We start from the raw sequence: 25,668 nt of genomic DNA, 5'->3' as shown, positions 1-25,668 counted from the left end.
GGTGCACCCTCCACCAAAAAGTAGGACGTAAACATAGTGCACCTTTAACTGGGCCTGTCCATATGAAACACAAACTATCCAGAGGTGGGTAGACTACCATATTTTCCGGGCTATTAGTCGCTCTGGATTATAAGACACACTGTCATTAAATGGTCTATTTTCGAACTTTTTTCACAAATAAACCACACCGGACTTTAAAGGAAACACAACAGTGTGATGGGTGAGTGGTTTTGTTTGTTTGTTTGTTCACGGTGACTCTGGGCTTTGTTCAGTTGTGGCGTGTAGGGAGGGTGCTGTCTGGGACCAACGGATTGTCGGTGTGTTCACAGTGACTCAGTTGTTCAGTTGTGTCTAGAAGTGGCACATTGCACTCACTTTTTCGGTTCGTTCCTTTGTTCCGTTCCTCGTCGGCGTGGAGTGATGAGTGTGTCTGCGGGTGTTTTTGGCTGCGCAGTCGCTGTCTGCTCCGTGTGTGTTTGTGTGTTCTGTGAAATTTTTATGTCCAATATGTAGAAAATTACGATTAACCATGTGTCCAGTGAAGTGGACATCATGCATCACAGAGTATATATTTTTTTAACACAAGCCATATAATTGCTTTACTGTTTCGGGCACTTCAGGAGACATTCAAGGCAGCAGCAGACCCTGAAGAATTTCAGTCAGTTGATGAGCAGATCATTCCTTTCAAAAGCCTACTGTCCGTCAAACAATTCATACCAAAAAAGCCCAAACCCTGGGGAGTGAAAGTGTGGGTGACGGCAGGAACCTCAGGCTATATGAACAGATTCGAAGTGTACCAAGGCTCTGCAAGTAGTGGTCACATCATTGGATTGGGAATGGTTGGAGATGTGGTGATGCATCTTTGTGATGACATAAAACATAGCATTCCACTCATTGAGGCCTTGAAAGACCAAAGCATCTATGGCACAGGTACATGCAGAGCAAACAGGCTGAAGGGAGCAAATCAGAAACTCAAGAGTGAAAAACAACTGAAAGAAATGGGCAGAGGAGCTTGCTGTGTTGTCAGCAATAATGGGCTTTGTTCAGTTGTGGCGTGTAGGGAGGGGGCTGTCTGGGACCAATGGATTGTCAGTGTGTTCACAGTGACTCAGTTGTTCAGTTGTGTCTAGAAGTGGGACATTGCACTCACTTTTTCGGTTCGTTCCTCCATTTTATTCCTCGTCGGTGTGGAGTGATGAGTGTGTCTGTGGGTGTTTCTCTGTGTGGTCGCTGTCTGCTCCGTGTGTGTTTGTGTGTGTCTGCGGGTGGTGCAGCTTTGTAGTTTACTGAAGTCGTGCTGGGACACCCGAGTGGATTCGTGTATAGGGCGCTCTGGATTGTGGGGCATGGAGTTGGAGGCTTAAAAGTACGGAAGCCGAGATGGGGTCACAACAAACGCCACAACACAACAAAAAGCCACAACAAACCAAAAAAAGTCACAACGGAAGTGACTGTGGGACCCTATTTTAATGCAAACACATTAAAAAGCCACAACACATTAAAAGGCCACAACAGAAGTGACCGCGGGACTCTATTTTCTGAGGGACCGATCAAGCGGCAAGTGAAGAAGAACTACAATGTGAAAAGTAAAGGAACGGAGAAGTTGGAAACATAAGTAAAAGTGATTTATAGTTTTATCATTATTCCTTTAACGTTGTAGTTCTTCTTCTTCACTTGCCGCTTGATCGGTCTGTCGGAAAATAGAGTCCTGTGGTCACTTCCATTGTGGCTTTATAATGTGTTGTGGCTTTTTAATGTGTTGCGGCTTTTGCGTTTGTGTTGTGGTGTTTGTATTTGTTGCGCTGTTTACATTAAAATAGAGTCCCACGGTAATTTCCGTTGTGGCTTTTTGTTGTGTTGTCGCATTTGTATTTGTTGCGGTGTTTGCATTTGTTGTGACCCCTCTCGGCTTCTGTATCAGAGCACATCTAATAGCCCGGAAAATACGGTACCCAAAAATTATACTCAAGAGTAACGTTACTTCAAATTAGTATTACTTATGTAGAAGTGGTCCAAGAAAATACTCAAGTAAGAGTAAAAAAGTATTTGATAAAACTACTAATCAAGAAAGAGTAACTTAAAGAGTAACAAATGTTCAAATCATGTTATATTGTCAACACAACACTTTTGACAATATACAAGTACTTATGCTTAAGAGTACTGTTACTTCAATAAAAATGAGTAAATGTAAGTGAGTACTACCCACCTCTGAAACTAGCAGTCATTTTTCGTCAGCACAAACGAAAGACGTAAAGTTGTGTAGTCATCTTAGCCTCAGAAAGCTGTGGCATGATTGGATTAGAAAGACGTGGTTGTAGTCAGTAGATTTCATAAGACTGATTTGGTAAGTTTGTGTTTTTGTCAGTTTGCTCTTTCAGAAACTGTGACTCATTCCCTGACTTCCACAAAAGTGTGAGATCACTTCTGGGTCCAAGGCTCCTCGACTGATTGAAAACAATGGACGTGATTCCTCTGCTCTCACGTGTAAAAAAAAAAAATAATAATAATAATAATAATTTAGTTTAAATACAATCTGACACTATTTTCTGATCTGTTTTCTGATGTAGTTTCCTCATCACACACACACCTGGAGTTGTGTTTTGTTTCATTCACACATGTTTAACTCAAGCCCTGCACATTTAAACTGACTTATTCTCTCAAACAGAAAACACTCCTTGTGATGTCATGTGGTAATACAAGAAGTGCCACTGTGTTTTTAAACTCCATCCATCTTCACCAGAATCATTTGGAAAATTTCAGTCCTGGAATTTCCAATCTCTTCAGAATTGAAAGTAAAAGGAGCTTCCAAAGCACTGGGGTATGTAGAATAATAATAAAGGATTAGTCATGTGAATGAAACAAACACAACTGCTTTTGAGAAGGTAACAGTATTTTAACAGAGCTAAAAGCTCTCAACAATCAATTTCTCATAATATAGAAGCTTTAAAAGTGTGTCAGAAATTGTACGAGGTTGGTACAAAGACAGTCTATGTGAACGTGACTGGCAGTTAGTGACATATACTCACTTGTAAATATACTTTATGATAGACTATTACTATATTATTTATATATTTTAGTTATTTTTTGGTTATATTTTGGTTAAACATACACTTTTGAAAGGTAATTGTCTTTTTTTGGTGAATAATGCTGCGTGTACAATGTGCGATACAGCTCAAACTCTACGACCAAATCGCAGGGTTCAAAAGTTCACAGCTCACGATTCATGTTCTCACACTATACAAACCACTTCAACAGTGTGAAACCCTCACAAGAGGTGACTGGATTTCAAACAGGTTTGATATTCTTGCGACCTATGTTTGCCGATCAGGAGCTGGTCGTGAGGGATTAATCAGTTCTCGTTACCTCACGTTTACTGCATGAAGCACAACACGATGAAAGCCAAAAGTCGGACCGATCACAAAAACAGTCACATGGCTTAAGAAACAAAAACAAAAGTAGAAATCAGCTGAAGTTGCTGGTTGGATCTGGAAGTAACATCATCACTTCAGTCAGTCAGTTCAGATCCCTCCATCTGAATCTGACATCCAGTCCTCTAAAGCCGTGAAAGCAACTTCTTAACAATCAAAGCAAATCTTTTCCTTTTTTAAAAACAATATTCCTCTGATTCATTTCAACAAAACACTGAAACCACTTTGTGTGTGTGTGTGTGTGTGTGTCTTGTGTGTGTCTTGTGTGTGTGCAGTTGGGGGCATGGCGGGAGTGAAGCGTCCAGCAGAGGGAGCCACAGAGCAGCAGCCCGCGGGGAAGAAGAACACGCCAGTGTCCGCCAAAGTGTTCCCCCCGACTGGGCCGGCCAAGGAGAACCTGCCCCCCTCTGGTCCCCGGGACACCCACAGACAAGTGAGACCGGTAAGACAGGTGAGACAGGTAAGACAGGTGAGACAGGTAAGACAGGTGAGACAGGTGAGGCCGAGGAGAACCCGCCCCCCTCTGGTCACCTCCACTCCAACAGACAGGTGAGACAGGTGAGAGTAGATGGAGCGTCAGGTGAGAGGGAGTGACAGGTGAGAGGGAGTGACAGGTGAGAGGGAGTGACAGGTGAGAGGGACTGACAGGTGAGAGGGAGTGACAGGTGAGAGGAGGACAGATGAGAGGGAGTGACAGGTGAGAGGGAGTGACAGGTGACAGGGAGTGACAGGTGAGAGGGAGTGACAGGTGAGAGGGAGTGACAGGTGAGAGGGAGTGACAGGTGAGAGCAGGACAGGTGAGAGGGAGTGACAGGTGAGAGGGAGTGACAGGTGAGAGGGAGTGACAGGTGAGAGCAGGACAGGTGAGAGGGAGTGACAGGTGAGAGGGAGTGACAGGTGAGAGGAGGACAGGTGAGAGGGAGTGACAGGTGAGAGGAGGACAGATGAGAGGGAGTGACAGGTGAGAGGGAGTGACAGGTGAGAAGCAGGACAGGTGTGTATGAACGTTCCACACATGAACATATGGAGGCTGTGTTGCTCAGAGGCAGGTGTGAGTCACTTGCTTGTCTCCATGGAGACTGCAGGTGTTTATACAGTAGTGTACACAGTGCTCCTTTAAACCAGAGGCCTGTTTTATTATAGATGAAGATGATAAGAGCAGACTTTGGTCTCTGTGTCACACTCAACCTGGACTCTCCGCTGCTAAAAAGCTGGGCCAAAATGTAAGATATAAACACTTAAATCTTTAAGAAAATGACTCAAAAGTAGTGAAATGATTTGCCCACGCAGCAAGATCATTTTACTGGACAAGTTCTCTTAAAATAAACGACCTCTAGCCTAGAGTGAAGCATCTCAGAACTAGTAAGTAGATAATAAATCTGAAAAAAAAGATGAATAACCTGATATAAATTTTAAAATCTTGGCCAGATCAGAGACATTTGCAGTCTCCAAACTGAAAGCAGAAGAAAGAGGGTGGGAGTTTATAAGTTTATACTTGTTCCTGCTCCATTTTGAGCATAATTATACAACAGCACAACATGTACAATCATAATCTCATGTTCATATCACAAGAGACCATGTTGTTCATATAAAATAAGTGAACTGAAGTGAGGAAATACTTACACAAATGTGTTGCTACACTTGGAGGTGTGTAATGTGACAAGACTCCATACAGTGAGTGTGTGTGTGTGTGTGTGTGTGTACGTGCATGTGTGTGTCTTAGTAACCGCTCCTCTGTGTGTGTGTGTACGTGCGTGCGTGTGTGTGTGTGTGTGTGGGTACACGTGCGTGTGTGTGTGTGTACGTGCGTGCGTGTGTGTGCGTGTGTGTGTGTGTGCGTGTGCGTGCGTGCGTGCGTGTGTGTGTGTGGGTACACGTGCGTGTGTGTGTGTGTACACGTGCGTGTGTGTGTGTCTTCGTAACCGCTCCTGTGTGTGTGTGTGTGTGTACAGAACGTCCCAGCAGAGCGCCCCCCTCAGACCGGTACCCTCAGCAACAAGTGTGTGTCCTGCAACAAGCATGTCCACCTGGTGCAGCGCCACCTGGTGGACGGGAAGCTCTACCACCGCAACTGTGCCAAGTAAGAACATGTGTGACTTCTCTTCTATGTGTAACGTTGTTTAGTGCAGAAGAGACTTGATAAGACCTGATCAGTATCAAGGCTTTGTCCTTTCCTCTTATTCCACTTCCTTTAAGTGCATCAGACAGATCAGACGTCTCATTTCACTCAAACATCGTTAAAGTCATTACATTGAAGACTTAAATACAAATCAAAGTCTTTCCTACTTTTGTAATTTTGATAAAGTCTATAATTTTTCTTCCTGGTTGGACACAGGCAGCTGATGGGAGTTCTGATTAGACCAGGGGTGGGCAACTCTTTTTCCAAGGGGCCACATGAGAAACAGAAAATATTGTGGAAGCCAAAATGCTGAACTCAATTCTGCATAATATGAATTGTATTTTTTTATAAAAAGCAGTAAATATCATTATTTTAATGAGCTGGTTGGACTGGTAAGAGTTTATTTTATGACTGAACAATGAAAAAGTGAGGTTGCCTTTAAAAAAAGTCATTTAAAAAACACCTCTAAAATAAAAGCAGTGCAGCTTTAATCCATGCATGAGGTAAATTATAAAATATGTTTATTTTGTAATTCCAAATGATCTTAAGTGAGCCGATCATTGTCAACCAAAGGCCGAAGCTGGACAATGCCCACATCTGGATATGACCAATCTAAATAAATGACCGCACCATTATGTTGTTAAATCAGTGTTTAAAGTATCAGGAAAAATCCTTCCTTATGTGTAAATGGTCTTGGGGTTCTGTTTTAATACTCACCACTACTTCCTGTATTTTTAGTTTAGTTTAGTTTAGTTTTGTACGTTTTGTTTTCTGCTTTTCTTCACAAACTGCCTCATAACTGATGTAAAACTATGATAACTACTGACCACAGGTACTATCACCAAACCAAGTCAGAATTAATTCTCAACTATTCTCTTGTCAATTCCAAATCAATAATGTGTCTAGTTTTCTGAAAGGAGCCAGTTTAAAAATATAGGCCACATATCACTAAAACTACAGTGCATCCCGTTTGATTTTTTATTTAATTTTTTTCCTCAGAACTCTAACTGGAAGTGCCTTCAGTACAGACCTGCCCAAAAACTCCTCTTTATCCAGACCAGCTCCTGACCCAGACCCCGTGAAGACCGGCTTGAGACCTGTTCCCTCCTGGCTGTCGCACAAACCCAGCACTCCCTCTAGTGTCTCCTCCAGCACATCACACCCACAGCCTGCTCCCTCTGCTCCTGCCTCCTCCAAATTGGCCTCTCCTTCTATTCTTCCTCCAAGGACCTCCGCACCGTCTACAACCAACATCTCCAGTACCTCATCTCCTCCACGGCCTGCTGACCCTGCACCTGTCTACTCTTCCAAATTTAGCACTCCATCTATATCTCCCCCAAAGACCACAGAAACTTCTAGAATAAACATCTCCAGTAGATCATCTTCTCCAAGGCCCACTAACTCTGCTCTTGCCCCCTCCTCAAAATTTAGCACGCCTTCTAGATCTCCTCCGAGGACCTCAGAAGTTTCTAAAATAAACATCCCCAGTAGATCATCTTCTCCACGGCCCACTAACTCTGCTCTTGCCCCCTTGTCAAAATTTAGCACCCCTTCTAGATCTCCTCCAAGGACCACAGAAGCTTCTAGAATAAACATCTCCAGTAAGTCATCTTCTCCACAACCAGCAACCTCCACGAAAACCACTAGTGTTTTCCCATCCCGCTTTTCTCCATCTACTCCAGCCAGCATCTCCAAATTGGACCCAAAAACAGAATCTATGATCACCACGGAGTCTACAGCTCCGACTCCTACGCCTAGGACCTCCATCGCCTCCAAAAATCTCCAGGCCAAACTCAAGTTCTTCCAATCTAATGATGCAGAAGGCAATAGAGAGGAGAAAGGAGGTAGGACCAGTGTTGTCCCAATCCATGTCCATGGTCCATGGGTGTCTAGTCTATGTGCTCTTCTACTTGTTTAGTCCTATTTTAGTCCTCCTGGTTCAGTCCTGGTTTAGTCCTGGTTTAGTCCTGGTTCAGTCCTCCTGGATTAGTCCTGGTTCAGTCCTGGTTTAGTCGTGGTATTTAGTATCATAGACCTACAAAATAAAATCTTACTTTTGAAATGTTATTCCTGCTCTTTCGTCTTTTTATTCCACTTGTTTGCACATTTGTATTCAGCACAAAAGTCCAGCATCTTCACTCACTGATACTGTTAAATCCTTTACCTTAGACCAGAGAGGCTGAACACAAGATCTACTGTTCTGTATCTATGGCTGGTATCGATAGTTTAGAGGTTCAATATTATGCAAAATGGGCTCTTGTGAGTTTTAAGCCATGTTATATAAAAAAATGCCTGGAGTTATGTTTTGTTTGATTTGTTTTTCGTACTTTGGACAGCCCCAGGTAGGAACCAGCCTGCGGTGGTGTTCGGTGGGCAGAAGGAGGAGCAGACAGCCACACACTCCGTCACGGTGGTGGTCCAGGTGGGCGAGAAGAAGAACGAGAAGGATCTGAGAGAGGCCAAGGCGTCGGCTGTAGCCATCATCTCCAAGAAACTGACTGAGGAGAACAACAACACGCCAGCCTGGAGCACCAGCAAAACCAAGTGAGTTCCTCCAGGGTCATTTAGGGGGTGTGGCTTGGAATGTTCCACAGAATGACATGGGTGGACCTGGGGTGGACCTGGGGTGGACCTGAGTTTTTTTTTTCATGCAATAGAGTGACATTTGTCCTTAGCTCCTTGAAACAACAGGAGACCACTGTATGCTCTCCACTCTTCCTACTGGAAACTGAGGAATAAGTTTGGACCACTGCAAAGAGTTTAAATGAACTAGTTCTGTTTAAATGATGCATTAAAAACGACTCTTAATATTATAAATGGAAATGAGATATGTTTAAAACCATACTGTGGATTGAAATGAACAGTCTGATGCGATCGTTTTTACTGAGGACATTTGTCATTTGCTCGTGTGATTCCAGAGCTGTCTCTCTCCACAGACCCAGCTCAGAGGCCCCGAAGAAGGAAGGGGAGGGGGTCAGGGGGAGGGTCCGGCTGCGGGCCAACCCCGCCCTGCTGTCGGACCTGACCACCAGCTCGTCCCTGGACCCCAAGAGCACTCCGGCTGAGAGGAGCACCCCGGCTGACAAGAGCACACCCTCAGACTTCAGAGGGGCTCCTAAACCAAGGAACACCTCCCCACCTCCTTCAGGCTCGTACATTTGTTTTTACACTAAATTAACCTTTTAATGGCAATTTCAGTGTAAACTAGAAAAACAGGGTGTGCCAAAAACTTTCACATCATTTCACAGTACAATAACATTGGCAATTCTTGTTGAAATAACCTCAAATTTTTACAGAATGTATCGAAACATTTTGTGTCTTGGAATCTGCTGCACACACACCCAAGACTGTGCAGCTTCAATGCAACATTGGGAAAAAAAAATCACCAACTGGCAAATAAATTCAGTCTTCATACCAAAAATGTAAAGAGGAAGGCTGCTTATGCAGGACTAAGGGATTACATACAGAACGTGTGCAGCAGATTCCAAGAAGCAAAATGACTTCTCTTTGGGAGTGAACGGCTCAACCTGAAAACAGAACAAAAATAAAACATTAAATATAAAATCTTGATTTGTTTCTAAACATTCTGTGAAATTTTGAGGTTATTTCAACAAGAATTGCCAAAATTATCAGCCTGCGAAATGATGTCAAAGTTTTTGGGACACCCTGTATTTGCAGTTTTCTTGTCAAAGCCAGTGAGTGCTGTGATTTTCAAGTACTATGTGACATTACACAGGACTGCCCTGATTATGGCCAGGTTTCTGATTTTGAACAAATGAGCAAGAGTGTGATTGGTCTAACAGGTATCCACACTTAAAACTTCGCCTGCGCAGCCACATGACTGTAAGCAGGGCAGACCTGTGTGATGTCACATAGTACTTGAAATTGAAGTGTTATTTTTGATCAGAAAGCTGCCAGTTAAAAACAGTCAATGCTAGAGAGTGCTATTCAAACACTGTACGTGCAGTAATGAACATAGTGTTTGTTTCTGGTTTAAGTTCAAACATTTCAGTATCAGTATGTGCAAGTATAAATTAAAATAGCTTGAAATGTGAATAAATTAAGGCAAAATGACAGAAATAACTCATTATTTCTTTTCTTCATATTGACTGATCACATTTATTTATTTCATTTGATTTTGATTGGATTAAAAATAATAATAATAAAACATCCAGTGTGTCTGCTCCACTCGTGTTGACAGACAGAGGCTGTGGAGCTTCATTCAGAACAGTTCTCTTCAGTCAAACATGATGACCTGCCCAGGCCCAGAATAACTCTGTCTGTCCTCGTCCACAGGTCCACACAAAGAGTCCCCGTCTGACTGGAGAACCCACCTCAAACCTGTGTCCAAAGAGTCCACAGAGCCCAGGTCTGTCTCCTGTTCTGTCCACTGTCCAGGGGGACCAGATTTCCAAAATAAAAAACTAGGACTTCCCTGGTTTGCTTTGGTTGGTTAGAATAAAATTGTGAAACGAGTGCATAATTAAGGAAAACGGCACTCAGCACTAATGTGAATCAGTATAGTCACATTTTCTTTGTGGTTTTGTTATTTTTAAGCAGCTTTTCTTTATTTTACCTAAACAAATGACAATTTATGTCTCTCTTTACTGTTGACAGGGATCAAATTGGTCAAAAATAGGGACACCAGAGACATTTCTTATATAAAACTGGGACAAATCAGTGGTTTTAGATAGATCTGCTGGGACAGGGGACACAGGGCTCAAAACTGGGACTGTCCTGGGTAAATAGGGTTGTCTGGTCACACTATGCCTGTCCTCTGTCCTGTCCTATCGTCTCTGGGGTTTATAATTAAGAATAAATCAGCATGACATTGGTTAGTAGTAAAAATTAGAAGATGTTTCCCTCATATCTGGGGACACATGTGTGTCATGGTTATAGAATTTAAAATGCAAACTCCTGCACAGAGTTTCTTTTAAATGATCTGTCACATCAGCTCCTTTTCTAACATGATTCACTCCCCACTGTGACCAGCAGAGGGCACTGACATCTTTTTAAAACTATTAAACTTAAATTCCAAAACGAACTCCAAAATCACCCACCATAATGTGTCTGCTTTAATAAGCCCTGAAGCTATCTGAAGCCCGTCCCCCAGGAGCTTGTCCCCGCTGCTCGTCCAAATGTCCCACAGCCCCGAGGCTCCCAGGGGCCCGGTGGTGTGGACGGAGACATATGTCAGTGCACAGACCCTGTCCCCACATGACCCCGAACAACCAGTCACAACAAGGCCCCCATAATATTACAGTGATGGGACATTTCTGAACCTTATATTCAAGTGAGCGTTGTTCAAAATCAGCTGTAAACATCATAGTTTTCAGAGTGGAGCTTTTACTCTTCTGTGGTGGATTTACTGTAACACAAAACAGATTTACATCACTATGTAACCTTTGATTGTTTTCATCAATCATAAACTTGATTTAAGTATGTTTATCTAAACCAGGGGTGTCCAAACTGTTTTCATCAAGGGCCACATATCTAAACACAGATGAAGCAGAGGGCCGATCGAGGGCCGTAGACTGGTGCTCAGTACAGGGAATAATTGAAATATGTGCATGTTTAACACATTAGAATGAGCTACTAGTCTTTTTTCATGATAAGATCCTTAAAACCACACACTAAATATTAAATATTAGTTTTTATCAAGGTAGATTTTCAAAGAAGTTGCAGTAAAAATGTCATTTTTAATTGATGTAAGGTAATTTGGGCCAATTCACCTGGAAGCCTCAGGGCCAAGAAAAAATTGTCTGGCGGCTGCATTTAGCCCACGGGCCATAGTTTGGACATGCCTGATCTAAACTTTTGCAGAATTTAAAGTATTTTATCTAGAATTTGGCATCTAAGAACTTATTCTCAGGCCATGAACACTCATCATGAACTGGTTTTAAGTCAGTTTATCTCAAACATAGTATCCATAAACTTATTTCCAGCCCATGAACACTGACCAGAGACTGCTTCATTCTGGTCTAGAGGTAGTTTATTTTAAGATAACTTGTAAAGTAAAATGATCTTTCTACATGGACAGATCATTTCACTACTTTTAAGTCATTTTCTGATAGACTCAGGTGTTTACATTTGGGCCAGGCTTTTTTGCAGTGTAGACTCGTGGGTTGAATGTTGCACAGACAGCTAACCATAAGCAGGATTCAAATAGTGCCCAGGAGAGATCACTAGATGACTCAAACATACTTGAATGATCTAATACCTCCTCTTTAACCATAAGATGTTAATGCTCAGGTTGAATTCTCAAAGTTTCCCCTTGTGTGTTTCTCCAGCGCGTCCTCGTCCTCTCAGTCCTCTCTCAAACCCTGGACCAACGGCTCTGGTCTGTCCCAGTCCACAGACCCGACCAGACCCGGACCCAGAGGCCCCGCCCCCGGCACCTCTGCCATGCCCCCACCTCACAAAGGTACTGCAGGGACCAGGGGACAGGGCGCTTTGGGCAGTTCAGACTTAAAAGACCCATATTAGACTATTTTCTGATCTATTTTGTTCTCAGCACAAACACAGCTGGAGTTGTGTTTTGTTTCATTCACACATGTGTAACACACAAACCCTGCGCACTCTGAATTCTTCTCTCAAACTGAAAACACAACTGTCCCACCTTGTGATGTCATTTAGTAATACAGGGAGTCCTCCACTCCACACACCTTCACTAAAATCATTTGGATGATTTCAGCTCTGGAATTGTCAATCTCACTGAACTAAAGGTAAAAGGAGCTGTTCAATCAACCCTACTGCTTCATGACATCACAAGGTGGAACAGAGCATTTTGAACTTTGGAGATGTACACAGACTAATAATAAAGGATTACTGAACCATACGTAAATGAAACAAAACACAACTCAAGGTGTTTTTTTGAGCAGGCAACAACATTCTGACAGGGCTTTAAGTTCACAAGAGTCGGTTGTGTGTAATATAGAGTCTTTAATAACACATTCACAAACCAGACATCTGCATTTTAACATTTAGTGAAACATTTGAACCATACAACCATGTGACCCCTCTGTGTATCATGTGTGTGTCCTTTGTGTGCAGGCTTCAGCTATGTTCCCACACAGCCCACAGCCCCGGAGCTCTCCAACAGACGCAAGGTATGTCCACAGTCCTCTGCTCGCGTCACACACAAGTCCTCATCTATGACACCTGGAGCTTTATATTTTGATGCTGGATGTGAGCGTAGCGCGAGTGTCCCATTCCAAACACACAGACCACAGGCCTCTGTACTTGTATTTGTGCTGTTAGCATCAACATAACGTGGTCCAGAACAGTAATGTGCCGTTTGAAGGAGCTCAGGTTCAGAAAGAACAGGTTGTGTTTTGAAAAGTACTTTTGAAAAGCTGGTGTTTGCTGTGGTCACAGTGAGTAGAGACATGTTCGTGTTTGTTTTCTCTGCTGTGACTGAGAGTCCTTCTGCTGCTCCTCTTAAATCTGTGTTCATGTGGTGTTCAGACCAGAGCAGACTACATCCCCCCAGACGACATCCTGAAGGAGCTGCAGCACATCGAGGACAGTCTCAACGAACTGGAGAAGACCGGAGTGGAACTGGAGCTCAAACTGAGGACCAGTGAGGAGAGTAAGTACACTACACAACCACAGTACACAAAGTACACAAAGTACACAAAGTACACAAAGTACACAAAGTACACACTACACAACAGTACACAGTACACAAAGTACAAAAGTACACAACACAACCACAGTACACAAAGTACACAAGTACACACACACCACAGTACACAAAGTACACACACACTACACAACCACAGTACACAAAGTACACAAAGTACACACACACTACACAACCACAGTACACAAAGTACACACTACACAACCACAGTACACAAAGTACACACTACACACACACACACAGTACACAAAGTACACAAAGTACACACTACACAACCACAGTACACAAAGTACACAAAGTACACAAAGTACACAAAGTACACACTACACAACCACAGTACACAAAGTACACAAAGTACACACTACACAACCACAGTACACAAAGTACACAAAGTACACACTACACAACCACAGTACACACAAAAGTACACACTACACAACCACAGTACACAAAGTACACACTACACAACACACACACAAGTACACAAAGTACACACTACACAACCACAGTACACACAAGTACACAAAGTACACACTACACAACCACAGTACACAAAGTACACAAAGTACACACTACACAACCACAGTACACAAAGTACACACTACACAACCACAGTACACAAAGTACACACACTACACACAACACAGTACACAAAGTACACACTACACAACCACAGTACACAAAGTACACAAAGTACACACTACACAACCACAGTACACAAAGTACACAAAGTACACACTACACAACCACAGTACACAAAGTACACACTACACAACCACAGTACACAAAGTACACAAAGTACACACTACACAACCACAGTACACAAAGTACACAAAGTACACACTACACAACCACAGTACACAAAGTACACACTACACAACCACAGTACACAAAGTACACACTACACAACCACAATACACAAAGTACACACTACACAACCACAGTACACAAAGTACACAAAGTACACACTACACAACCACAGTACACAAAGTACACAAAGTACACACTACACAACCACAGTACACAAATTACACAAAGTACACACTACACAACCACAGTACACAAAATACACACTACACAACCACAGTACACAAAGTACACAAAGTACACAATACATGACCACAGTGCACAAAGTACACAAAGTACACACTACACCACCACAGTACACAAAATACACACTACACAACCACAGTACACAAAGCACACAAAGTACACAAAGTACACAATACATGACCACAGTACACAAAGTACACACTACACCACCACAGTACACAAAGTACACAAAGTACACACTACACAACCACAGTACACAAAGTACACAATACACAACCACAGTACACAAAGTACACACTACACAACCACAGTACACAAAGTACACACTACACAACCACAGTACACAAAGTACACAATACACAACCAGAGAGTACACAAAGTACACAATACACAACCAGAGAGTACACAAAGTACACAATACACAACCAGAGAGTACACAAAGTACATAATACACGACCAGAGAGTACACAAAGTACATAATACACAACCAGAGAGTACACAAAGTACACTGTACACAACCAGAGAGTACACAAAGTACATAATACACGACCAGAGAGTACACAAAGTACACTGTACATAACCACAGTACACAAAGTATACAGTAAACAACCAGAGAGTACACAAAGTACAAAATACACAACAGAGAAGTACACAAAGTAAGCAATACATACACACAACATACACACAACCAGAGGAGAGTACACACAACATACACACAACCAGAGGAGAGTACACACAACATACACACAACCAGAGGAGAGTACACACAACATACACACAACCAGAGGAGAGTACACACAACATACACACAACCAGAGGAGAGTACACACAACATACACACAACTAGAGGAGAGTACACACAACATACACACAACCAGAGGAGAGTACACACAACATACACACAACCAGAGGAGAATGGCAAACATCTGTACATGTCAACAACAGTGTGTTGAAAGTGGGTTGTGTGTGAAGGACATTACACATGATCTGTTTCTAGAAAGTCTTTCTCTTTTGACTAAAGAAGTGCTAAAAGTTTTTTTTTGTGTGTGTGTGCGTCAGACGGAGAGGACGAGAGTGTGATGAACGAGCTGATGGTGGACTGGTTCACTCTGATCAGGAACAAGCAGGTGGCCATGCGCCGTGAGTCTGAGCTCGTCTACATGTGAGTGCCACACACACCAACCCTGTGGAGACGGGGAACTGAAGTGTGTTTTATCACTGTAACATGGACTTAAGTCCTTTAAAGACGAGCAGAAACTTGGTTAAAGAGGGTTAGTCTGAGAAGAGATCTGAATGTGCGTGTTTGTGTTCAGAGGGAGGACTCAGGAGCTGGAGGAGGAGCAGCCCACAGTGGAAGAGGAACTGCGCAGACTCTTCAACAAACCAGGTCAGATCTGTCACCAGGGCAACGGGAGGGGCGGAGTCTGAGCTCCAGGGGCGGAGTCTGAGCAGAGGCGTAGACCGGTATTCAGTTTGACTTTCTAACTTTCTGTTGGTTAAATCAACACTTTTGATAAGCCCTGTGAGGCAAGTTGAGTTTGTCAGAGCATGTGGGGTGTGGTTTGAGCAGGTGGACATGTGGTTTAAGGTTTACACAAACTTTACTGATGCACAAGGGAAATGATTTGAGTTTGTCTAAATCTAAATAAACATAAGGGCTTGGCTTGATCATGGAGGGCGTGGCTTAGACATGTGGTTGGTCATAAGCATGTGGGACTTTCTCTCTTAGATCACCTGAAGACCTCATGGGAGCGGCGCAGAGAGGAGGAGCTCATGAAGAAGCTGGTGGAGATCGTCAACAACAGAAATGAGATCGTGGAGGGACTGGATGAGGACCGCCTCAGGTCAGAGCTCCTCTGGGTCAGAGCTTTTCAGGGTCCAGGCCTTCAGTAGATCTAAGAAAGCTGAAAAACAGGGAAGCAGAGGATCAGAATCAGGGAGAAAGGATGTAACTATTCCTTACATGGCTCATGTTTCAGAAAAACTATAGAGGATTTTCAGACATGAGATCCCAGACTATTTCAAACCTGCAAACACTTTAAGACAGAAACTGGTCCACCCAAACGACAAAACACCGAGCCACAAACAGTGTGCTCTACTCCATTCAGTGTAGTGAAGACTGCAGTGAACGCTGCACTGGAGAAACTAAACAGACACTTCACAAGAGGATGAACCAACACAGACGAGAGAGCAGCAGTGGACCTCAGTCTGTCGTACATCTCCATCTAAAAGGACCTCAGTCTGTCGTACATCTCCATCTAAAAGGACCTCAGCCTGTCGTACATCTCCATCTAAAAGGACCTCAGTCTGTCGTACATCTCCATCTAAAAGGACCTCAGCCTGTCGTACATCTCCATCTAAAAGGACCTCAGCCTGTCGTACATCTCCATCTAAAAGGACCTCAGTCTGTCGTACATCTCCATCTAAAAGGACCTCAGCCTGTTGTACATCTCCATCTAAAAGCCTTGGGCCTCTTCTTTGAGTATAGTGAGATACAGATCTGAGCCAGAGAAAAGAACAGGGTTGAGGGGAATTAAAGAGGCTGTTTTGTTAGGAAAGAACTCTCCTATTTACAGCTCCATCCTTGACCTAAATCAAAACAAAGAATAGGAAAAAAAAGTGATGGTCTGTGTGCTCAGAGGTGTGAAAGCTCCAGGGGCCTGAATGATTCTGCTAGTATGACTCTGGCACAGTTCACACTTAGTGCAGTTTAATAGATCCATCCTACAAACAGAAACTGTAGTGTGTGTGTTAGTTTCAGAGTAGTTTCAGTGTAGTTGGCTCCTCCCTTCAGGCAGATATAAGGAAGTGTCCTCCAGCTACTATACTTTTATTTGTAGATATATTTATATACACTACAACAGTGTAGTGAAGTAGAAAGTAGAAAAACCTGCTCTAAAATGTAGTGAAGTAAAAGTAAAAAGTATACACTTTAAAATGTACTTAAGTACAGTATGTTCCAGCACTGTTGCTGCACATGACCTGATCATGTACATGATAATCACATAAAGTGTGTGTTGTGAGCTCATGTGCTGCTTTGTGTTTTCAGAGAGAAAGAGGAAGACGAGCAGCTCAGCCAACTGATGGAGAGCTTCAGTGAGTCTCCCGCTTCACACACACACACACACACACACACACACACACACACACACACACACACACACACACACACACACACACACACACACACACACACTACACACACTCAACACATTCTCCTCACACACACTCCACACACACACTCCACACACTCCTCACACACACACTCCACACACACTCTTCCCACACACTCCTTACGCACACTCCACACACTCCTCACACACACACTCCACACACACTCTTCCCACACACTCCTTACGCACACTCCACACACTCCTCACACACACACTCCACACACACTCTTCCCACACACTCCTTACGCACACTCCACACACACTCTTCCCACACACTCCTTACGCACACTCCACACACACACACTCCACACACTCCTCACACACACACTCCACACACACTCTTCCCACACACTCCTTACGCACACTCCACACACACACACTCCACACACTCCTCACACACACACTCCACACACACTCTTCCCACACACTCCTTACGCACACTCCACACACACTCTTCCCACACACTCCTTACGCACACTCCACACACACACACTCCACACACTCCTCACACACACACTCTTCCCACACACTCCTCACACACACACACTCCACACACACTCTTCCCACACACTCCTTACGCACACTCCACACACACTCTTCCCACACACTCCTCACACACACACTCCACACACACACTCCTTACGCACACACCACACACACTCTTCCCACACACTCCTTACGCACACTCCACACACACACTCCACACACTCCTCACACACACACTCCACACACACTCTTCCCACACACTCCTCACACACACACTCCACACACACACTCCTTACGCACACTCCACACACTCCTCACACACACACTCCACACACACTCTTCCCACACACTCCTTACGCACACTCCACACACACACACACTCCTCACACACACACACCACTCCACACACACTCTTCCCACACACTCCTTACGCACACTCCACACACACTCTTCCCACACACTCTTCCCACACACTCCTTACGCACACTCCACACACACACACTCCACACACTCCTCACACACACACTCCACACACACTCTTCCCACACACTCCTTACGCACACTCCACACACACACACTCCACACACTCCTCACACACACACTCCACACACACTCTTCCCACACACTCCTTACGCACACTCCACACACACTCTTCCCACACACTCCTTACGCACACTCCACACACACACTCCACACACTCCTCACACACACACTCTTCCCACACACTCCTCACACACACACTCCACACACACTCTTCCCACACACTCCTTACGCACACTCCACACACACTCTTCCCACACACTCCTCACACACACACACACTCCACACACACACTCCTTACGCACACTCCACACACTCCTCACACACACACTCCACACACACTCTTCCCACACACTCCTTACGCACACTCCACACACACACACTCCACACACACACACTCCACACACACTCTTCCCACACACTCCTTACGCACACTCCACACACACTCTTCCCACACACTCCTTACGCACACTCCACACACACACACTCCACACACACTCTTCCCACACACTCCTTACGCACACTCCACACACACACACTCCACACACTCCTCACACACACACTCCACACACACTCTTCCCACACACTCCTCACACACACACTCCACACACACTCTTCCCACACACTCCTCACACACACACACTCCACACACACACTCCTTACGCACACTCCACACACTCCTCACACACACACTCCACACACACTCTTCCCACACACTCCTCACACACACACACTCCACACACACACTCCTTACGCACACTCCACACACTCCTCACACACACTCCACACACACTCTTCCCACACACTCCTTACGCACACTCCTCACACACACACTCCACACACACTCTTCCCACACACTCTTCCCACACACTCCTCACACACACTCCACACACTCTTCACACACACTCCTCACACTCTCCTCACACATTCCACACACACTCCACACACACTCCACACACACTCCTCACACACTCTCCACACACACTCTCCACACACACTCTCCACACACACTCTCCACACACTCCTCACACACTCTCCAGACACACACTCTCCACACCCTCTTCACACACTCTCAACACACACACTCCTCACACACACACTCCACACACTCTCCACACACACCTCACACACTCTCCTCACACATACTCTACTCACACTCCTTCACCTGAACCACTGCTGCACTAAGACCAGGGACATTCTACAGGACTCCTTCAGAGGCACAGTGACAGAGTAGTTAGCACTCACTCCTCACAGTAAGGGGGTTCTGGGTGGAAGTTGACATGTTTTCCCAGAGTCTGGGTTGGTTTCTTCTGGGTGCTTTGGGCCCTCTGCCTTTGGGGCTAATTCCTGTGTCCCTGGTTTAAAGTGATTTAACCAGAAGAGATTAAACCATAAGTGCCTGAAGAGAAGATGACTGACCTGGAGTGGACACAAAAGAGACACAGCACTAGAATATCAAATATAGGATATTATGCTAAATCAACTTCTTGGAGCTTTCTACCACGTTATAATGTTGTTCCCTCATCAAAAACATGTATGAAAAGGTTTACATGTCATCCATGCATGTTTGACTCTCTCTGGGGTACTATTTAAACCCTCCATACAGTTAGCAGTACAAGCCTGTACAAGGCTCCACCCACAAGCCTACGTTAGCCATGCTTCCACACAACAGTTTTCCATAAAAATACAAAAACATGATACAAAACTGTACACAACAACTTGACAAACCTGATGTGATGTGTGGTCGTTTCATTAGTTGGAGCCACCCTTGATGTGTTTTGATCGCCCTCTGCACAGAGCAACATGATGGGAACTCAAAAAAACATCGTGAAACTTATCAATAACAATACTTAGACTTGTTAATATGTTGTTTTTTGAGACTGTAGCATTTTCAGAAAGATTAAAGGTCACATGGTGATCTACATATGTTATGGTTTGCAGTTAATACCCCACAGAAGTCAAATCCCACTCTTTAGACTCCTGCAGGGACTGGCTTACAGATTATATGATTAAGATATATATGATAATATATATTCAGAAACCACGGCAATGACATGATTTAGAATGATTCAGATCAAATGAACCATTTGTGAAGTAAATACCGATGATTTGAATGCTGCATAATACTGTTTCTGTTTGAGTAGTGCCCACTCTCCTCTGAATAGCAGGTTGGCATTTGTGTCTCTCCATTGGAGCGTCAGTGTGATTCTCGTGCTCATCTCTGCAGTGTCCAGTGTTTTTAACATACTTGACTGAGAGTGGACACAACAACTGTGCTGTGCTTTTAGCTAATGGAGAGCGTGCTCTGACAGCGCTGACCCCTGACCCCGCCCGCTCCACCACCGCCAGCTTTGGGCTGTTTGTGGAGGCGCACATTCAAATGTTTGCAAAGTTAGTCCGGTCAGCACGCTTTGATTTGACCATTTAAAATGCTGAAGTGACACTAGCAGAAGATGAGGGACCTCTTAATAAAACAGACCCTTTTAAACTGAAAGCACTGCTCTGGACTGTGGCCAGAATATTAACTAGGAGTCCAAGTCAGTCAGGATAAAACCAGGATTTAGACAGGACTAAACCAGGACTAAACCAGATTTAACCAGGACTTAGCGAGGACAGAACATGGACCCAACTAGGGCTAAAGTAGAACTAAACTAGGACTAAACTAAGGAACTAGTTAAGGAACTAGAGCCAAAAACTGGGACTAAACACGGACTAAAACAGGATTGATCAACAGCGACCAGACCACAATTAAATGAGGACTGAACTTGGACTAGACTCATACTGGTCTCATACTGGTCTCATACTGGACTCATACTGGTCTCATACTGGTCTCATACTGGTCTCATACTGGTCTCATACTGGTCTCATACTGGACTCATACTGGACTCATGCTGGACTCATGCTGGACTCATGCTGGACTCATGCTGGACTCATGCTGGACTCATGCTGGACTCATGCTGGACTCATACTGGACTCATACTGGACTCATACTGGACTCATGCTGGACTCATGCTGGACTCATGCTGGACTCATGCTGGACTCATGCTGGACTCATACTGGACTCATGCTGGACTCATACTGAAGAAGCTACATGTGTGTTGTATTATTATTACAATATGAAATGATACTGACAATAGCGTTGTTCAAGTTCAAGTATTTGTCATACTGTCTAATGTGTGTGAGGGGACACGAGTTCACATACAGTAACCACAGTAACATGCCTCATGTAGTACATGTTTTCTGTTTGTGTGTGCAGACCTGAAGAAGGAAAAGAAGAAGTCCTTTTTATCCCGACTCTTCGGCAAGGACAAATGAGCTCCTATGGGTGCTCCTACAGGTGTTCCTACGGGTGATCCTACAGGTGCTCCTACGGGTGCTTCTACAGGTGTTCCTACGGGTGCTCCTACAGGTGCTCCTACGGGTGGTCCTATGGGTGGTCCTACGGGTGATCCTACAGGTGATCCTTTGGGTGCTCTATGGAAGCTGAAAGGACACTTTGAACTCCTTTGGGTGCTCCTGTTGGTTCTCCTTGTGTGACCCGGGCTTGGCATCAGCTCTCTCTTTGGACCAGAGCCTTAGACTAAGTTTGGGTTCTTCTTTTTTAATGAATCCATTTGACGTTTCTGAAATGTGAAATGAGCCTGAGCTGACGTGGATCAAAACATCACATGTGTCCAGTTTAATGTGCAATAACTTTGAGCTTTCATCATCACCACGACCGAGATCAGATGAACACTACACACGTCCTACACACGTCCTACACACGTCCTACACACGTCCTACACACGTCCTACACACGTCCTACACACGTCCTACACACGTCCTACACACGTCCAGCTAGGACCTGTGGACGAGACCGGGGACGAGATCAGGACGAGATCAGGACGAGATCGGGACGAGATCGGGACGAGACCGGGGACGAGACCGGGGACGAGACCGGGGACGAGACCGGGACGAGACCGGGGACGAGACCGGGGACGAGACCGGGGACGAGACGGGGACGAGACTAGAACTAAACCAGGAACTAGACTAGGGACTAAACTAGGGACTAAACTAGGGACTAAACCAGGGATTAGACAAAGGACTAAACCGGGGACTAGACCAGGGACTAGACCAGGGACTAGACCAGGGACTAGACCAGGGACTAGACCAGGGACTAGACTAGGGACCAGGACAAGGACTAAACCTGGTCTAAACACTGCTTGTTAGTAGCTCGACATGAGGACAAACGTGTCTAAACTCTCTAAATGAGCCAATGAACGGCAGTGGCCCACAGTTTGAGAAACCGTGTCCTCCTCTGTGACACGAGGCAGCTGAGTCAGGTCACTGCACACTTTCACGCACTTATACTGTACTCCTTTGCTCTTACTGTTAAAGCAGCACTACAGAACCTTTGAGACGTTTTTGGATTTGCCACATGCAGTATTTTTAATGGATGGTGCCGCCGTGGTCCATATTGGATCTGAGTGGTGGAGGAATATGATTTGAATGTATGATCTGTGTGTCTGACTTTTGATAATATTTGTAAATTATGCAAAAATATTAAAAGTTTTCACAATAAAATCTGTTTGTGTGAAATCCATTAGAAACGCAGAGATCTGTTTTCATCTCAGATTTGGCTGAAAAAATTTCACAAAGTCTCTGGTTCTATAACCATGGCTTTCAGTATCACCATATATGTATTATTTTTGCACAAAAATATTACAAGAAGGCAGTAACATTAACAAGGAAAAAATTGACACTGACACAGAAGTTACCAAAATACAGTCATCTGGTTTTTGTTCAAAAAATTACATTTTGCTAGAAATTACATTTGGAAAATTCAGTGTGAAAAAAGACCAGTGGAAAATACCAACATACTGGAAAAATCTGCCCATTCTGGTCTCTTTGCCACCTGCATGTAGATCATGTGTATTTGTATCTTGCACACTAAGTGTTCCTAACTACTAATGAACTTCAGAAATCATGTTTGGATCCTGTCATAATCTGCAGTGTCAAGGAGATAATTTCGTGCTCTTCTTCTCTGAACTTCTGGTACTTTAATACAACAGATTCTGTTCTGAAATGGGACCCAACATGGTTCTGTGGATGTTCAGGAGGACACATGAGGGTTCTGTCGTCTCCATTCATGAATCTCACACAGACATCACCATGTTCATCTGAACACTCTGAAATATTCCCAATGAACCACCTGATGTCATAAATACATGCATATATTGACCTGCTGGTACAGAGACAAATCTGCACAATCTCATTTTGTATTTTCAGAAACTGACATTTCATAAATGATCTTGAGATATTCTCATTTCTAATTTACCATTTGACACCAGAATGAAACTGTGGTGTGATCTAGTACCATTCACAGTCTTTGTCTTGCTGTAGCTCTTCTAGTTTGGAAGTAAGTTCATGGTTTGTAATGTCTTTAGAGCTTGTAAAGAAAAACTTTACATTCTTTATGTTTTGTGAGGCTCACTCAAACATCTGGAATGAGGTCAATATTTGATTGTTGTCAGTTGTCTGAAGACTGGTCCTTGCAGCCGAGCCTTTTACTGTGCCACCAAAACCATCACAAACAATGAACCACAAATAATCTCCAACTGTCTTCCCTTATAACAAGCAAATAATGTTTAAGTCTATTAAAGGTAATTGAACCTTTCTGCAGGTGGAAAAGTGCCTAAGCTCCACCAAAAATGACCCGTGAGAATTCATTTTCAAAAATCCCTTTTGAAATGAAAGAAGTTAATAGTAGATGTTTTTATTACTTTAAACTAATCAGAATATGCCAAAGTTTCTCTGGTAAAAATTTGATCTACATCTAACTGTGCCACATGGGGAAGTCAGGCTCCAAAGAAGGGGCCAAAAAGATCACATTTGGTCTGTGACCAGATTTGGGACTCTACACCATCCACATGAAAGCTCAGAAAAGTGTGAGATTTGTGTCAGAAATGGTCATTCTCTCAAATATTCAGGTTCAGCAGTTAGTTTGTAAATATCTGCTTGGAGTAAATAGATATTGGACCTCAAAAATTGAAAAAAATAAAATAAATAAATAAAATAAAATAGTGGCAATCAAATGTGAGATTTTTAATAATAAAGATACCTAATATTTGACAAATTCAGAATCTATGACCAAGAATCTACAATAATTAAAATGTTCATCTTCCTAGCTCTGTTTTTTATGAAGTTCTGGTCTCTCAGACATGTTTATAAATTAAGGTGAGCATGGCCCCAAAATTTCAACAGGCCATAACTCAGGAACAACTCAAGGGATTGAGCTGAAATTTGAGATTCTTTCATTTGGTGATTTTAGAAATTTTTATATTTTTTTCAGCCAAATCTGAGATGGCTCATAGCGGGAGGACAGCTGATTTCATATGGACTGACCCATACTCAAATTTATAGAGTACACTTATCAAAAGGAAATGAAAAGAGGACTAAACCAGGACTAAACCAGAGACTAGACCAGGACTATACCAGGACTAAACCAGAGACTAGACCAGGACTATACCAGGACTAAACCAGGACTAAACCAGGACTAAACCAGAGACTAGACCAGGACTATACCAGGACTAAACCAGAGACTAGACCAGGACTAAACCAGGACTAAACCAGGACTAAACCAGAGACTAGACCAGGACTAAACCAGGACTAAACCAGAGACTAGACCAGGACTAAACCAGAGACTAGACCAGGACTATACCAGGACTAAACCAGAGACTAGACCAGGACTATACCAGGACTAAACCAGGACTAAACCAGGACTAAACCAGAGACTAGACCAGGACTATACCAGGACTAAACCAGAGACTAGACCAGGACTAGACCAGGACTAAACCAGGACTAAACCAGAGACTAGACCAGGACTAAACCAGGACTAAACCAAAGACTAGACCAGGACTAAACCAGGACTGAAACAGGACTAAACCAGGACTAAACCAGAGACTAGACCAGGACTAAACCAGGACTAAACCAGGACTAAACCAGAACTAAACCAGAGACTAGACCATTACTAAACCAGGACTAAACCAAAGACTAGACCAGGACTAATCCAGGACTGAAACAGGACTAAACCAGGACTAAACCAGGACTAAACCAGAACTAAACCAGGACTAAACCAGAGACTAGACCAGGACTAAACCAGGACTAAACCAAAGACTAAACCAGAGACTAGACCAGGACTAAACCAGGATAATATGAGACCCATTTTAACCCATCAGCTGCATT

The 25,668-nt window shown here is 43.7% G+C and overlaps 1 protein-coding gene across 5 annotated transcripts in view; it reads left to right on the top strand.

Annotated features, from left to right (window-relative positions):
• The window catches only part of LOC110157751 (MICAL-like protein 2), a 33,607-nt gene extending 10,600 nt beyond the window's left edge, over positions 1–23,007 (top strand). For 2 of the 5 annotated variants that reach the window (XM_055158728.1, XM_055158733.1), the window contains 14 exons: positions 3,704–3,879; positions 5,381–5,508; positions 6,547–7,391; positions 7,884–8,091; positions 8,466–8,695; positions 9,844–9,916; positions 11,838–11,971; positions 12,601–12,656; positions 13,015–13,138; positions 15,305–15,407; positions 15,559–15,632; positions 15,975–16,089; positions 17,295–17,341; positions 21,701–23,007. In XM_055158728.1, the coding sequence (XP_055014703.1) occupies positions 3,704–3,879; positions 5,381–5,508; positions 6,547–7,391; positions 7,884–8,091; positions 8,466–8,695; positions 9,844–9,916; positions 11,838–11,971; positions 12,601–12,656; positions 13,015–13,138; positions 15,305–15,407; positions 15,559–15,632; positions 15,975–16,089; positions 17,295–17,341; positions 21,701–21,759 (2,372 nt within the window). In that variant the 3' untranslated portion in view covers positions 21,760–23,007. The remainder of the gene's footprint in view (positions 1–3,703; positions 3,880–5,380; positions 5,509–6,546; positions 7,392–7,883; positions 8,092–8,465; positions 8,696–9,843; positions 9,917–11,837; positions 11,972–12,600; positions 12,657–13,014; positions 13,139–15,304; positions 15,408–15,558; positions 15,633–15,974; positions 16,090–17,294; positions 17,342–21,700) is intronic. The other 3 variants (XM_055158732.1, XM_055158729.1, XM_055158730.1) reach the window with 3 other exon arrangements.
• Positions 23,008–25,668: the final 2,661 nt, after the last annotated feature.

This window comes from Boleophthalmus pectinirostris, unplaced genomic scaffold, assembly GCF_026225935.1.
Source record: "Boleophthalmus pectinirostris isolate CB_2022bp ecotype Guang Dong unplaced genomic scaffold, ASM2622593v1 HiC_scaffold_22, whole genome shotgun sequence".
Lineage (NCBI taxonomy): Eukaryota > Metazoa > Chordata > Actinopteri > Gobiiformes > Gobiidae > Boleophthalmus > Boleophthalmus pectinirostris.
This window is presented reverse-complemented; position numbering and strand designations above follow the sequence as displayed.